This window comes from Mobula hypostoma, chromosome 4 (assembly GCF_963921235.1).
Source record: "Mobula hypostoma chromosome 4, sMobHyp1.1, whole genome shotgun sequence".
Lineage (NCBI taxonomy): Eukaryota > Metazoa > Chordata > Chondrichthyes > Myliobatiformes > Myliobatidae > Mobula > Mobula hypostoma.
In genome coordinates this window covers 50,899,898-50,917,623 of record NC_086100.1, presented here as the reverse complement: position 1 = coordinate 50,917,623, position 17,726 = coordinate 50,899,898, and the positions used below count along the sequence as shown (strand labels likewise).

Below are 17,726 nucleotides of genomic sequence, written 5' to 3'. Positions count from 1 at the left end.
AGATTCCAGGAATAAAAAAAAATGTGTTGTTTTTCTGTTTGTTTTTATTATTGAAGCTAGAATGTACAGAGATGTGGTGTTATTATTTTGTGTGATAAATTTATGCTTTCACTTTGCTATACATAGTAGAACAATCCCTGCTGAAGTAAAAACCATTTTCTATACTGCACCTTTTGATTTGTTTGTTGCAGTTAACAGCAGAAATGATTCTGTGTATAGCCAATGAGCCAGTACTCCCTTTCAATGTTTTGGATGTAGCCCTGGAGGTTCAAGAACAACTGAAAGGTAATGTGACTACATGAGCAGTTGACCTTTTGAAATTATTCTTCATTTAAATAAACTGTTGTTCATCCTTTTCTTTCTCAGTAACCTCAAATCATATATTATCAGACTTTCCAATATCCTGCACTCCTTGCATTTTGATATTAGAGTTGGTTGGTTGCTCCTTTGATAAATGTTCATACAGTGCAGCTCTTTTCTGTTTGACTTTCTTTCCTGTGCACAGTAATAATCCATTGTTGCATAAAGACCTTGAAGTTATAATATTATGAAATATTGTCTTTCATTTATATTTGTGCTGTGTCTGTCTTTAATGTAATTTTCATACATTTCTTCATTATATAAAGATGGAAGTATTGCTTCAGATCAAATGCTGACACTGGCCAGTGCCCTGAGAGAAACTGCACAACTTTTTCAATCAGATGAAATGCGCCCAGCTAATAATCCAAAAGAGCAAGACCCTGCACATCTGAGAATGTTGAATCATGTGCTGCAAAACGTAGAGAAAAACTTCCTCGTCCAATGGGCTCCTCCAGGATATTTTAGGTACAGAAAAGTCTTTTTGTCATATATATCACTCAAATATTTTCAAATATCCTAATATGAAATAATGTTGAAAGAAAAATATTATAAATAATAATGTTTATATATTAACTTATGCTTATATCAAACATTTAACAATTCAGCCAGAATGTTTCAATTTTAATATTTTGTAGATAACAAAAAACCCTGTGTTTTAGAAATACTGTAGCTTAGAAGCCTGATGATACAAAGAAACAAAATATCCCCACTGTTAATATTGCTAAATCCTCCATCTTATCCTAGGGTAAAAATTACAAAGCTTTTCTTCATTCATTTACTGGAACAAGTTCAGGGATGGTACAGAACTGAAGGAAGCAATAAAGCAACTGGAATTGTGCCAACTTTTTTTGGTAGAGCTATCCAGTATTTCCTGCTTACTATTGTTTTGATATACCCTGTAAATTATTATTTTCAGCATTTTATCAATTTTCTTTTGATTAGTATAGAAATTCCTTCAGCACCTTTTCAAAAAATGATTCGCTCTGTAAAAATTTGTTTCTTCACATTACCTTTCCTAATTTTCTGAATCATTGTAAGTCTATGACTGCCAGTACAAGTAGATTTTTACTTATTTATTTCCACCAAAGCTGTCCCTGATTTTTAGCACCTCTATTGAATCATCATTCTTCCTCTCTGATGTACGAAAACTGACAACAATTTCTGTCTCTCCTCATCCTTGCTTGGTACATTTCAAGACCTGGGAGAAAATGAAAAATGAACGCAATGCCTCAGCTCAGGCTTAATCAGAATTTGATAAAGCTTTATGTGTGACTTCCTTGTTTTTATTTTTCAGTCCTTTGTCATATTTATGTTAACTGCAAGGAATTGCATAAATGTTCCTAAAGCTTTTCTATTTCTGCACAGACCTAGATATTGTACCATTTCATTCATTTTGCCTTTCCTCATTCATCAAGTTAAAATGTAACACAATATTTCTTGCATCAAATTTTATTTGTCATCTACCTGTCCATTTTATTGTTTTGTTTTTGCTAGATTTCTCACCACCTGCTTGACTTTGGAGTTTCATATAACCTGTAGGTTTTAAGATTACATGCTGTATTCCCAATTCCAGGGTTTTGATATTTATCATAAAAAAATATGCCCTAATAATGATTTCTGGGAGCAACTCTGCTTACAAACTTCCAATCTGAAAGGCAACTGTTTATGATACTCTTTGTATTCTGTCTCATAGCCAATTAGATGCTTATCTTATTAGGCCTGTCCTATTTTGTCAAATCCCTTTACACACTCCGCATAAGTAACAGCAACCACATCACATTATGTAAGAAAATCAATCAAGTTAATTAACCACAATTTGCCTTTCATAAATGCATGCTGACATTTATTCATTGCCTCATATTTTACTAAATGCAAATTAATTTGTCCCAGATTCTTACGGTTTCCCCAGTGCTGCCCAAAAAAGGCTCTGGAAGGTGGACTGCAAAGTTGACCAAGTCTGTGCAGTTCTTTCTTAACTAGTCTGGACATAATCAACTGAAAGGTCTTCAGAGATTCAAAGTACATTTATTATCATTGCATACAGAGGAGAACCATGACAGGTCTCACAGGCAGCCATAGAATCCATTCAAAAAATCATCAAACACTCAACATGCGACAAAAAGAACAAATTGCATAAATGGCAAAAAGCAAGCAAACAGCACAAGGAATATCGAACATCAAACCAGCAGTTTAATTCAGTTCAGTGCCACACTGCTAGCCTATGTTGGCCACAGGGCCATTCTTTCCTGCAGCGACCCAGTCTGCATCGATCACCCCAATCAAACTACTCAAAAGCAGTAAAAAAAAGAGTAACCAGAATCTGGGAACACATGTAACATGAACCTCTAAGTCCTCCAAAATGAGTCCATAGCCTCTCCGATCAATCCTAGCAATATGGATCCCAAGACTCCTGCACTTTCTTCTGACAGCAGCTAGTGAAAGAGAGGGGAAGACTGTCAGATGGCGCGGAACACCCGCCCATCCTCTGCTCTTGTCCTCGTCAAATTCAACCTTGATCGATGCTTCAATCGAAGAGAAGCAATTGAGTCAATCATAATCGGAGAGAAGTAATGAAGTCAATCATAGGCCCGCACCTTTGACACAATCGGAGAGAAACAATGGAGTTGATCATAGGCTCACACCTTTGACACAGTTGGGGAGAAGAAATGGAATCGACCATGAGCTTGCGCCCTCATCACCTCTTTCGGGGAGAAGCAATGGAGTTGGTCATAGGCTCGCACCCTGGACATAATCAGAGAGAAGCAAAGGAGTCAATCATGAGCTTGCGCTCTTGGTACCTCAATCAGAGAGAAGCAATGGAGTCAGTCATGAGCTTGTGTCCTCAATACCTCAGTCGGAGAGAAGAAAGTGAGCGTCATCATGATCATGAGCTCGTGCTCCGTCTCCAGGCTGCACACTCTGCTCCAAACCTCACTGAACTCCCTCAGAGACAGCAAAGCGCCAGATTGCTCAATTGACTGCAAAACACACCATCATAATATAAATCACAGGTTCTATTCACATGCAGCTTAGTAGTAGAATCATATTTGAAAGAAGAAGTAAAAGAAGTAGTTTTATGAATTGTCAGCAGGATGTCACCATCAGTTGCATTGTTCACTGGCGCCATCTTGCTTTGTCTTCTTTTATGTCAGAAATATATTATTTTATGAACCATTGAAGAACTTGTTTCAATTTTGGCTGGCTGATCTGTAGCTGCTATTTTTTATCACTCTCTTTTTAATGGCATATTTGACTGTAATGTATTTGTAAACCTCTACTAGTCCATTACCTAAGATAGACTTGAAGATTGTGGAGAAAGCGTCCCCAATTTCCCCTTTGCTTCCCTTTGTATTCTAAGATATTTTCATCCAACTGGATTATTTTACCAACCTTTAAGAAGCCCTACATTGACACACCCACCGTTATTGCTTTCTTCCTCCTTTGTTGCTCCATGGTAGTCAAATCCAAAGTTGCAGACAGCCAGAGTCTTTCATTCCTTATGAATATTTTCTTCTTGGTCTCCATTTAACTCATCATTTAACTTTATTTACTCTTTTATATTATTTGTGTTTATAAAAGACTTTTAGCTATCTTCTTATATGAACTACTAGTCTCTTAATCCCTCTTTGCCCCTATTATTCCATTTTTTATTATTTCCTTTAGCTCATTTCAACACCATAACGTGAATCACATGGCCATTGCAGCCTATTTTTTGTCTTATACGATTCCTTGTAAATGCAGTCATCCAGATGACTCTGCCTTTATGTGCCTTTTCTTTCATCTCATGAGAATTTGTCTACAGCCATTATTTGATTTATGGATACATTCCTGGAAAAAATTCATAAAAGTGAAATTTCATAAACTGAAAAAGCTGTACAAATGCATTGTGGTCATTCTGGTACAATGTATTCCTTTGTGCATGGGTAACACACTATTCAGTCTCACAAAAAATATCTTGGTAAATCAAAGAGGCATACTCCAAGGAGTCATTGGCATTATAGCAATATTTCGTAAATCAACATTTCTAAATCTACTATTTGAAGGTAGCTGATTTTTAATATTTATTCAAAAGATGTAGGGGTCCCCAGCAAGCTCAATATTTGATCCTATTTCTAATTTAGAAAATGATGATGGATCACTGTATTGAACTGCAATACTTTTAATATCCAGTGCTGAAGTTAGGTGTAAAGTTCAAAGAGGTATGTTTAGAAGTTTTGTAAGCAGCCTGCAAAACATTGCTGTGGTTCGCTGGTGCCATCTTATTTCAAAGAATTCTCATTCTTTGATCCAGCATCAGTGAAAGGTTGACAGTATTTTTTCACGTTAGGATAGTAAGTGACTTGTTACTTGGAAGATGACCTGAAGGTGGTATTCCCATTTATCTGCTGTCCCTTTTCAAAATGCTAAAGATTGTGGCATTGGTGGGTGATGTTGAAGGATTGTTCCTGAGCCAAATCACTGTTCAGTTACTGAAACTACATTTCTCTAGTTAAATTAATGGATTTTCTTATTCTTTTCCATGATTCTACATGATCTTAGTATGGTTATTCTTCCTTGAACACATTCTTCACTTGCCTATTTTATTCCTAGAACTACAGCTAGCACTCATTTCTCCTTGTGCTATTAAAAACTCAGAGTTCTCTTGTGCACATACCAGAAATTCTCTCTCACTTTTGTATTGGGTTTTCGCAGCTTTGGTGAAAAGAAATTGAAACCCCCTCTCTACCTAACCCAGTAATACTTGTTCTTGATCAGCCATGTTGGAGTGCCCTTTTTGAGAAGGACTCCTCTAAGGTGCAAGTGCTATTGGTAGGTTAAAATGCAAGCACATTTAAGCACATTTCAGCGAGGAAGGTGAGAAGCAAAAAAGTAACGCAAATCTGCTCGTTTACTAGAAGGACAGGAATGAAGGTCAGCAGAGTCATATACTCTTCCTTTGAGATGTGGAAGATAAGGGAGAAGTCAAATCTCTGCAGGAAGCTGCAGTTCCTCTGAGACTACATGGAGCAGCATTTGGTCTTACTGAGGAACATACAGGAGTCAGAGGTAAATACACACAGGAATTCTTAAGCAGGAATGAGCCAGGGCAGACCATAAGAAGGCCTTGGTGAGCAGGATTAAAGAAAACCCCAAGGCATTCTACAAGTATGTGAAGAGCAAGAGGGTAAAACATGTGAGAATAGGACCAATCAAGTGTGACAGTGGAAGAGTGTGTATGGAACTAGAGGAGATAGCTGAGGTACTTTATGAATATTTCGCTTCATTATTCATTGTGGAAAGGGATCTTGGCGATTGTAGGGATGACCTACGGTGGACTGAAAAGCTTGAGCACATAGACATTAAGAAAGAGGATGTGCTGGAGCTTTAGGAAAGCATCAAGTTGGATAAGTCTCCGGGACCGGATGAGATGTACCCCAGGCTACTGTGGGAGGCAAGGGAGGAGATTGCTGAGCCTCTGGCGATGATCTTTGCATCATCAATGGAGACAGGAGAGGTTCCGGAGGATTGGAGGGTTGCAGATGTTGTTCCCTTATTAAATAAAGGGAGAGGAGATAGCTTCAGTGGTTGGTAAGTTGATGGAAAAGATCCTGAGAGGTAGGATTTATGAACATTTGGAGAGGCATAATATGATTAGGAATAGTCAGCATGGCTTTGTCAAAGGCAGGTCATGCCTTACAAGCCTGATTGAATTTTTTGAGGATGTGACTAAAGACATTGATGAAGGTAGAGCAGTAGATATAGTGCATATGGATTTCAGCAAGGCATTTGATAAGGTACCTCATGCATGGCTTATTGAGAAAGTAAGGCGGCATGGGATCCAAGGGGACCTTGTTTTGTGGATCCAGAATTGGCTTGCCCACAGAAGGCAAAGAGTGGTTGTAGATGGGTCATATTTCGCATGGAGGTCGGTGACCAGTGGTGTGCCTCACGGATCTGTTCTGGGACCCCTCCTCTTAGTGATTTTTATAAATGACCTGGATGAGGAAGTGGAGGGATGGGTTAGTAAATTTGCTGATGACACAAAGGTTGGGAGTGTTGTGGATAGTGTGGAGATAATGAGAGGCATTGATCGTGTGGATAGTCAGAGGCTTTTTCCTAGGGCTGAAATAGCTAAAACAAGAGGGCACATTTTTAAGGTGCTTGGAAGGAGGTACAGAGGAGATGTCAAGGTTATGTTTGTCACATAGACAGTGGCTAGTGCATGGAAGGGGCTGCCAGTGATGGTGGTGGAGGCAGATATGATAGGGTCTTTTAAGAGACTCCTGGATAGGTACATGGAGCTTAGAAAAATAGAGGGTTATGGGTAACCTTAGGTAATTTCTAAAGTAAGTACATGTTTGGCGCAGCATTGTGGGCCAAAGGGCCTGTACTGTGCTGCAGTTTTTCTGTGTTTCCATGAGTTTCAGGGAGGTGGTCACCTCAAAGATTCAGCCATATAGAAGGGGCAGAAAGGTGGTGTAGGATTCTTCTGCGACTATCCCCCTTTCTAACAAGTACTCCCTTTTAGGTACTTTTGCAGGTAATAGCCTCTCTGGGGAAGATGTCAGCACCAGCCACATCAGTAGCACTATGACTGTGACTGTTCTATAGCAAGATAGGACAAAATCTAGGTGTGCAATAGTGACAGTGGGGTGGGATTTCTTTGGTCAGGAGCTTCAATCAATAGTTTTATAGCTGTGAGCAAGATTCCAGGACCATGTGCTGCTTCCCTGGTTTCAAGGTCAACAGTGTCTCTAAGTGAGCATAGGGCATTTTGAAAAGAGAAAGTGAGCAGCCAGAGGTTGTGTTCCATATTGTTACTAATGACATAGGCAGGAAGGGATTTGAGGTACCATTAAGATAATTTAGGGAGGGAGGCAGAAAGTTAAAAAGCAGAATCTTGAGGGTTGTTATCTCAGGATTATTCCTGTGCCATATGCTATCGAAGCAAGAAATAGGTTAGTACAGTTAAACGTGTGCCTGAGGAGCTGGTACAGGAGGGTACATGGATAATTGGGCTCTTTTCCAGGGCAGGTGGGACCTGTACAAGAAGTACAGGTTGCACCTTAACTGGAGGGGCACCAATATTTTCATAGCCAAGTTTGTTAGTGCTGCTCAGGAGGGGAATGGTAATCAGAGTATTAGGTCTACAAATGGAGGGATTTCGGGGTAAACTTGATGTTAGGTCAAATAAGGACAGGCAGGGCCAGTTAATGTGCACAATGGGGCTAATGAACTGAAGTGATTTACAGTGTTTCAATGCAAGGAGTAATACAGTAGAGCAATTAAAACTTAGGATCTTAATTAATACATAAAATCCTGATGTTGTAGTATTTGCAGAGACTTGGATCAAAGGCATGCAGGACTACTAATTCAAAATTCCGGGGTTCAGATGTTTCAGACTTGATAGAGTGGGATGAAAGAGAGTTTGGTGAGTTCCATTACTGATCAAGGAGAATGTCATTGGATATCCTGGAGGATTCATACAGTAAGGCAATATGGACAGAGGTCAGAAACAAGAAAGTTGCAATCACTCTGATGGGGCCTCCAAGTAGACAGAAGAATATAGAGGAATAGATATATATATACACACACGAGGAGTGATTGATAAGTTCGTGGCCTAGGTAGACGAAGTCAATTTTAGAAAACCTAGCACATTTATCCCCTCTTACATTTACACACTTAGTCCAGCAGTCGTGGAACATACGGATCTTGAACCTTCATTAAGTGTCCACAGCACGGGTGATTGATAAATTCGTGCCCTAAGGTAGAAGGAGATGAGTTAAAAATGCAAACACAGGGAAATCTGCAGATGCTGTAATTTCAAGCAACACACATAAAAATTACTGGTGAATGCAGCATTGCGTTCACCAGCAGTTTTTATAGGAGATGAGTTATACAGCTCTCGTTACATGCACATGCAGGTCACCTCTTTGAGTGATTATGCAGAAAGTTTGAAGTTAATAACTCATCTCCTTCTACCTTAGGCCACGAACTTATCAATCACCCCCGATAAGTTATTAACTGATGAGTTATTAACTTCAAACTTTCTGCAAAATCGCTCAAAGACTTGATCTGCAAGTGCATGTAACGAGAGCTGTATAACTCATCTCCTTCTATCTTAGGCCACAAGCTTATCAATCACCCCTGCTGTGGACACTTCCTGGCAGTCCAAAATCCGTATGCTCCATGACCGCTGGACTAAGTGTGTAAATGTACGAGGGGACTATGTTGAAAAATAAATGTGCTAGGTTTTCTAAAATTGACTCCTTCTACCTTGGGCCACGAACTTATCAATCACTGTGTGTGTGTGTGTGTGTGTGTGTGTGTGTGTGTGTGTATATATACGTATGTATGTGCGTGTGTGTGTGTGTGTATATATATATATATATAGTTACAAAATACACGTGGACTAAGATGTTAACTGTCCTGTGCTATCACCAGTGGGATCATCAGTTGATCTGCCACCTGTCTTCAGGAGTTTTATGATCAAGACCCCCCTCGAGGTGGTGGGCCAGCAGTGCTAAAGCACCACCTCCCACTGGTGAGCTTAAAAACTTGGCATCTGCCTCTATCAGAGTTGTTGGTCACTTCCATCCAACAGATAGTCTACTCTTCAGGTGTCTATGCAACTACTGAAGGGTTTGCAAGATATGTATACACTGTCTGACTATCTGCCCCTCTGGACATACTTGGTCCACACCCATGCTGATCCTTTCTCTGCTGCCTCAGCTGCAGCCCTGCTGGTTGACATGATCTCTCTTCTAGTGAAGCCAAGGTCACGCAGCCACTTCTGGAGAGTGAACGCAGTAAACCCACGGCAGCCTACTTCGAGTGGATAGCATGAGATCTTCCACCCTCTGTCTCTGCACTCTGATCTCAACTCTGCATACTTGGTTAACTTGCACTCATGGGCTTCATCGATGTTGTCTTCCCAGGGGACTGTGAGTTCACCAATAACCACTTCTCTACTGGTGTCAGACCATACAATTATATCTGGACGCAATGTTGTGAAAGCTATTTGCTCCGGGAAACTGCCTTTCCCGTCCAAGTCAGCCTTGACACACCAATCATTGGCTGAATAAAGTATGCTTGATCGTGAGCCTATGCTGTACACCCTTGACTTGGAGCCTTCTTTCACAAATGATATGCGATGTTCTGTGCAGCATGGGGCATGAGATAAGTTGTGCTGCAGTACTCTCTGCTCATCCGCTTCTGTTACAACTTTGAGAACGTTGTTATGTCTCCACGTGTACATGCCGCTGGAAAGATTGACTCTGCATGCACTCAAGATATGTTGAAGTGTTCCCTTCTCGCCACAAGCAGCACACCTGTCTGTCTTATCTTCATACCAGGTGCTGAGGTTGGCAGGTGTTGGGAGCAGATCGTACGCTGCTCTACATAAAAAAGAAATGCGGAGCGGTTCCATCTGCCACAGAACATTCCAAGATAGGTGTCGTTGTTCAACACTTTCCCACCGGGTCCAAGCCCCTTGTTTGGCCAGGCCAGCTGTTTTAGTTAGCCTCTTCTCCTCTTCTACCGCTCGTATTTCTTGTGTTACAAGCTCACGGCGCTCCTTACCTGTAGAAGATGACCATCACTTGTGGGTTGTCCATCCAAGTCCCTGGCGGCCTAGCTGGATAGCCCTAACTGTCTCCTTGTGCTTCAATCTGGACTCTGCCTCATCAACTGCTACACGGGCTGACCACTTCCTGCCTGATCTCACATCCGGCTGGGTGTTCTTGATGACAGGGTCTTTTGAGTCTCGAAGCATCAAGAATGATCTTACTTGGCTACCTTGACCTCCTCAACAAGGGATTGCACTGGGATGGTAAGCTTTGTCTGGCTACTGTGGATTGCAACATTGGTGAGGCTGCTCGGTACTCCAAGCCACTTCTTCACATACTTGTTGATCTTCTGTTCCATTGCCTCAACGTGGGATATTGCCACTTCAAAGACAGTTAGTGGCCACATTATCCGTGGCATCAGTCCATACTGCAAGCACCACAGCTTCAACTTGCCAGGCAAGCCACACTCGTCAACAGACATCAGACCTCTGCTGATCTGTTCTGCTGTCTCTTGAACCCTCTTGGTGTCTCTCAGCTCCTCTGTGTACCATTGCCCGAGGCTCTTAACTGGTTGGTCCTGCATGGATGGAATCTCCTCTCCACAACGGGTGAAATGAAAGTCAACCAGCTTTCCTCTCCTAAGAACAAGGCTCCTTGACTTCTTGGTCTTGAACTTCATTTTTCCCCAATCCATTAACTCCTCGAGTCTAGATAGTACATTTTCCACTGCCTCCGTGCTGGAACCCAAAAGGGTAAAGTCATCCAAAACGCCCGTGTTGGTGGTAACTCCTCTCCGCCATCAAGTGCAACACCTGGTCCCACTGATTCTGCAGCCCTCACAATAACCTCCATGGCTAACACAAAAAGGGTGGATGAAATTGCACATCCCATTGGGATTCCAACATCCAAACTCTGCCACCTAGTTGTAAACTGCTGAGTGGAAAACCTCATCCGGAAATCGTTGTAGTACTGCATAACAAAGTTCCTCACCTTAGCAGGAATCCATAGGAATTCCATCGCAAACTCAATCAGGACATGGGGAACAGAACCATATGCATTTGCCAGATCAAGCCAAACTACAGCCAGATTTCTTCTCCACTTTTTTGACTCCTGGATGGTATGCCATATCATACTAGAATGTTCAACGCAGCCTGGGAAGCCTGGTATTCCTGCCTTCTGCACAGATGTATTTACTAATCCATTTGCAATCACAAATGAAGATATTCTTTCTGCCAGAATGCCAAACATGATCTTCCTCTCCACATTCAGGAGTGAAATTGGTCGGAACTGATTCAATGCAGAAGAATTCTCTTCCTTCGGGATGTATACTCCTTCAGCCTCACTCCATGACAAAGGAACAACACCTTGTCTCCATACCACCTTTAACAATCTCCACAAGCATTTCCTCAGCTGTTCACACTTCTTGAACACCTTATATGACACTCCATTAGGTCCTGGCACTGAGCCTGACCTTGCCTTTCTGATGAACTGTTCGACTTCTGCCAGTTTGGGTTCTGACAGATCGAACTTCACTCCTGGCTTGGTAGGCTTCACAAGCCCTGAAATGTCAAGCAAAGGAGCCTCCCGCTGTTCATTAGAGTAAGTGCTTGCTAGGTGATCCTCACGTTCTTGTTGAGAGATGTTAAGCTGCCCACTCTTACTTTGTTCAAACAGTTTCTCGTGAGGGTGCTCAAAGAACGACTTTCTTGCCTTCTAACTCTTCTTTATCTTTTTACGTTGTGACTCTGCACGACAGAGTGATGCTTACTTTATTCGCAAATACTCTCGGCAATCAGCAAGCCCAGACTTGTCACCCTCACTTGCTACCTTCCACCTCTGTCTCAATGATCTAAGCTCTCTCCTCAACCTACTAATCTCCTTCTGGCACCTGCTTGGTTGCTGTGTAGGCTTTGTTTTCTTCAACTCAACCAAACCAAACCTGTACTTTCCAACATTGTAAATCATATCGCCCATCACTTCCAACTTTCTCTTTGATGTTCCCCTGAGAGTGTTCTCCAACATCATACTGATATCCCATCAACTACACACCAAGCCTTCTCATCTGCCATTGCTGGCCACTTGACCTTCCTCTTCTTCTCTACCTCCTCACCACCGCCATCATGCGAAGAACCTACCTGGGTACTGTGGTCTGAAACCTGACCTGGGTTATCTCTCGTCTGACCTGGAGTATGATGATGCTGTCCAGAGCGAACCGCTGTGGCTTGTGAGTCAGTGGTTGAAAAGACCACATCATCTGTGCTTGGTGAAGAAATCTCATCTTCATCCACTGGGATGGAATAGCACTTCAACTTTGCTTGGTGGACTCGTAAACCTTTAATGCTGGAAAACGCTCTCCCACACCAACACAATGGACACTCAGAGCCTCTTATCCTAGCTCTTGGTCGTAGTCGTTCCCTGTAATTAACTGTCTCCGTCTGATTGGGTCCATCATTCTCCTTCCCTCTTGGAGGACCCTGAGGGTATGTTTCTCCATGTAAACTAGAAGCTTCAAGAGGTGGGTGCTCTTCTATATATATATATCAGATTATGGAAAGATTTAAAACCACCAGTGTAATTGTATTGAATGGCATTAGTTTCACCAATACTGACTAGTACTTTTTAGTGGCAGAGGCTTAGGTGTGGCGGAATTTGATTGGTGTGTCCAGGACCTTGTATGGGGGATTGAGCCTGGCCATGTGACTGTAGTTTCCATGGGAGGGCATTCTGGGAACAGTGATCATCACACTGTAAATTTTAAGATGGCAGATATCTAGGCTTAAGGATTTGACTGGACCTGAGAGGCAGGGGAATGCTGAATTAAAGAAAAGCCAATTACAGCAGTATTAGGCAGGGGCTTGGAATAGCTGTTATTAGGTAAATTCACATTGACATAGAGAGCCACAGAGAACTGTAGCACAGAAACAAGCCATACAGTCTATATAGTCCTTGCCAAACTAGTATTCTGCCCATATATATGTAGAAAACTATCTGTTCCCTTAGAATACCTTCCAGCAGCTTACCCACTACTGACATCAGGCTCACCAGCCTACAATATCCCAGTTTATTCTTACAGCACTTCTTAAACAACAGTACAACATTAGCTATCCTTGAATCCTCTGGCACCTCACATGTAGTTGAGGAAATTTTAAATATCTTCTGTTTAGGGCTCCTGCAAATTCTGCACAACCACCCTCCCCAAGGTCTGAGGGGGCAATAGGGATTTAGAGATTTACCCACTCTAATTTTCCTCAATTCACCAAACACCTCTTCTACTGTAATACTTGTATGGTCCATGACATTACTGCTGTTTTGTCTCACTTCTATATGGCCATCTCCCAAGTAAATGCATATGCAAAAAAATTAATTTAAGATCTCCCCTAACTCTTTCTGCTCCATCCATTGATGACTTTTTTGCTCTTAATATATCTGTAGAAGCCCTTGGGATTCTCCTTCACCTTGTCTGTTAAGCATGCCTTTTTTTAAGCCTGCTTGATTTCTCTCTTAAGTGTTCTCTTACATTTCTTACACTCTTCAAGTACTTCATTTGCTCCTTGCTGCCTACACCTGCTATGCACCCCCTTCATCTTCTTAACCAGTGCCTTGATATCTCTTGAAAACCAAAGTTCCCTAAACCAGTTAGCCTTGCCTTTTATACTGACAGGAACGTACAAACTCTATACTCTCAAAGTTTCACCTTTGGGCCTCCCACTTACAAAACACGCCTTTGCCTGAAGACAACCTGTCCAGCCCTTTCTGATGCCATCAAAATTGGCCTTTCTCCAATTTAGAATTTCAACCCAAGGGACAGACTTATCTTTCTCCATAATTATCTTGAAACTAATTAGATTATGATCACTAGATTCAAAGTGTTCCCATACACACACTTCTGTCACCTGCCCTGTCATATTCTTTAATAATATGATCACTCTCTCTAATTGGGACCTCCATGTACTGATTAAATACATTCGACAAACTCTATACCATCCATCCCTTTTATAGTATGGGAGGCCCGGTCAACGTGGAAAGTTAAAATCACTTACTATCATAACCCTCTGTTTCTTGTAACTGTCTGCAAACTGTCTACAGATTCACTCCTCTAAATCCTGCTATTAGTGTTCTGCAATATAATCCCATTAATGTGGTTATCCCTTTCTTATTCCTCAATTCCACCCATATAGCCTCACTAGACTGGCTTTCCAGCCTGTCCTGTCTGAGCACTGCGGTGAAATTTTCCCTGGCTAATAATGCCACCACCACCCCCTTTAATCCCCCTGCTCTATCTTGTCTAAAACAATGGAATCCTGGAACATTGAGCTGCTAGCCCTTCTCCTCCTGCAACCAAGTTTCACTAATGGCTACAATGTCATAATTCCATGCACATCTAAACTCATCCACCTTTCCTCTAATACCCTTTGCATTGAAATAGGCACAGCTCGGAACATTATTCCCAGCCTGCTCAACCTTTCGATTCCTGTCTTTGGATGGAGGCCTAACATCGTCTTTCCCACAATCATTCCACTATCTGCCCTGGCACTCTGGTTCCCATCCCCACACCTGCTATGTGGGAGTTGATTAAAGGCTGACTGCTCAGAATTCAGGACCAACATGTCCCTGCGAGAAAGAAAGATAAAGATAACAAAGTTCGGAACCAAGGGTGATAAGAAATATTGCAAATTTAGCCAAAAAGCAAAAAGATTAATATGTAAGGTTTAGGAAGCTGAATACAGACAGGGAGCAGTAGAGAACTTAAACAGAGAACTAAGAGGACTAAAAGGAGCCATGAAAGGTCTTTGGCAAGTCGCATTAACGAGAATCCCAAAAAGTTTTACACTTAAGTTAGAAGTAAATTAGTAATAACTTCTGAGTTACTAACTTCTGTCTCATAAGTTAGTAACTCTGGAGAGGATAGGACCACTCAAAGAAAAAGGAGGGAATTTATACCTGGAACCCGAGGAAGTGGATGAGGCATTAAGTGGGTACTTTTCATCAGTATTCATTGAGCAGGACATTGAGAGCAGCAATATCAGAGAAGGATATTCTGGTTACTCCAGGACATGCTGATAACAAGAAGTAGTTGTTCACTCTCTTGAAGAGTATTAAATTGGGTAAGACCCCAGGGCCTGATGGGATCTGTTCCAGGTGATTAAGAGAGGCAAGACAGGAGTTTGCTGGGGCCTTGACAGATATCCTTGTATCCTCTTTAGCCACAGATAAAGTTCCAGGGGACTGGAGAATAGCCAAAGTTATTCCTCTGTTTAAAAAGGTCATTATAAAAAAACAGTAAATTATGAGTTGGTGACCCTTACATCAAAGTTAGGGAACTTACTGGAGTAGTGTCTTAGGAATAGGATCTAATCGGAACTAGGAGATAGATTAACTGGACTTGTAAGCAGAAGAGGTCATGAGTTATAATCTTCATTAAGTTTTTTGAGGGGGTGATGAACCTGATGAATGAGGGTAGCACAATGGAGGTTGCCTGCGTAAAGCATTCAATCAGGTCCCTCATGGTAGGCGGGTCCAGAAGATTAACCCAATGGAATGCACAGAAACTTAGTAAATTGAATTCAAAATTTGCTTGGCCACAAAACAAAGAGGATAGTAGTGAAGTGGGTGGTATTCTGACTGGAGGACGATGAACAGTAGGCTTTTGCAACGATCAGTGCTGGAATCTCTATCATGCCTTGGACAAAAATGTAGGTGTGTCAGTTAGTAAGTTTGCAGGTGAACAGATGCTGGCAGAGTTGTGGATGGTAAGTTGTAAAGGATATAGTAAAATATTGATCAGTTGGAACTACGAGCAGAAAAAATGGTGTTTGAAGTTTAATCTAGACAAGGTAATGTGTTGTAATTTGGGAGGTCAAATGTAAAGAGAAAATAAAGAGCAAATGTCAGGGATCTGAGGAGCTCTGAGGTACAGAGTGATCTTGGCATGAAAGTCCATACTTCCCCTAAAGTGGAAACACGTCAAGAGGGTGGTAATGAAAGCATCAGGGTGTTGAGTATATTGAAATCAAGCAACAGCAGTATAAAGTTTTGGTTTTGTCTCATTTGGAGTATGTGTGTGATCTGGTCACTGCATTGCAGGAAGGATGTGGAGGCTTTGGAGAAAATAAAGAAGAGGTTCAGCAGGGTGTTACTTGGAATAGAGAGTATCAGCTACATATAAGGAGAGGTTGGACAAACTTGGATTATTTTCTCTGGAGCGTCAGAGCCTGAAGGGTGACCCAACAGAAGTTTATAAAATTATGAATGCTAAAGATGGGATAGATAGCGAGTGTAATTTTCCTAGGGTGGAAATGTTGAATCCTAGCAGATTTATAAGGCAAGAGTGGAAGGTTCCTGGAATGTGTTATCAGGGAAATGGTGGAAGCAAGCACAATAGCAATGTTTAAGAGGCATTTAGACAGACACGTGACCAAACTGAGAATGGAAGGATATCGACTATGTGCAGGCAGATGGGATTAGTTTGGATAAACAGCATAGCTGGCTCAGTCATTCTGGGCCAGAGGACTGCTTTTGTGCTGTTGTGTTCAATGGTCTGTTGTCCCATGGGCTATTGCTTTTCCACAATTTATGCCACTTCTTACTCCTGTTACACATCTAGAAATCGCCCCTATATTGTTCATACCAAAAAACTATTGTTTCTGACTTCTTACATATATTATATCCTTTTCCAGTGTTATACTAATTGTTCATTTGATGCATCCGTCAGATGATCCATTTTACTTACCCTATCTGATAGTTATGTTTAGTTGTCTTAAAAACCTCTCACCGGTACTTGGATTTCGGAGAAATGCCTTAAATCGGCAGCAATATAAAAAATACCCATGATGATGATCTGTAAAGCATTACAATTCTGTATTAAGCCGCATCAATAGTTATTTAGCCCTAGGCTCCTTCTAACTTTGTGAGTATTTCTCAACACAGGTCTAAGTGCTCTTTGTAAAATAATAACCAGTGTCACACCCCAAAGCAGGCGATCATGGTATTGTTGTTTCTGGGGCATTAGACATGAAACTAGGTTGACACGCTGGTGTGATGTTGATGTTAAACTAAGTTCCTGTCTTTCCACTTCTGTATTCAGATAAATGTCATGTGTCCTTGTGTGATACATAAAAAAGAACAATTTCTCATTGTCTACTGCGCAACACTGACATTCTTCAGCTAAAACAAACAGAAAGAGACAAAATAACTTTTGATCTTACTGCTCTTTTGGAGGATCTACTTATGTGTAAAATGATTGGTATATTCATGTACAGTTTATAATGGTATTTCATTGTATGTCAAGCATTTCACAACATCCCAAAAAACATGACAAATCACCATATGTGTTCAATTTCTTTCTTTCTCAAAAATGTCACACTGTTAAGGTCTTTAGAGTAATAGAAATATACAACCAAGTCAATAAGCCGTTAAGCTCCATTGTGGGATGTGAAATAAGGCTGTAAATAGCGTTGATTACAGCTTCTCTTTAGTGGGTTTGGCAAAAAAACGTAACATTTTCTGTAAATCAATACCTTCTTTTGATGAATAGCCCTACTTTCTGGAAAATTGATTTTTCATGCATGCTACAAATTTATTATCATATTTAAAAACAAAAATAGATTGTAGGTCAGGAAAAAATAGGTTTTTGAATCAATCTTGGTATCACTACAAAGGTACGTATGCAAAAAACCTTTCAAATGTATTCAGTTCCAGTCGCAGAGGTGAAGTCATTTGTGGGGTGAGAAACAAAAAGCTTTGGGATATTTTTCTTCACAATGCCAGAGTGAGTATTGATTTGGATAAACCAGATCTGTTCAGTCAGGCATGAAAAAT

The 17,726-nt window shown here is 41.1% G+C and overlaps 1 protein-coding gene across 5 annotated transcripts in view; it reads left to right on the top strand.

Annotated features, from left to right (window-relative positions):
* LOC134345314 (inactive N-acetylated-alpha-linked acidic dipeptidase-like protein 2) overlaps window positions 1–17,726 on the top strand; it is a 1,001,093-nt gene that overhangs the window by 965,033 nt on the left and 18,334 nt on the right. For all 5 annotated transcript variants that reach the window (XM_063045781.1, XM_063045779.1, XM_063045780.1 and 2 more), the window contains 2 exons: window positions 192–285; window positions 627–825. In XM_063045781.1, the coding sequence (XP_062901851.1) occupies window positions 192–285; window positions 627–825 (293 nt within the window). The remainder of the gene's footprint in view (window positions 1–191; window positions 286–626; window positions 826–17,726) is intronic.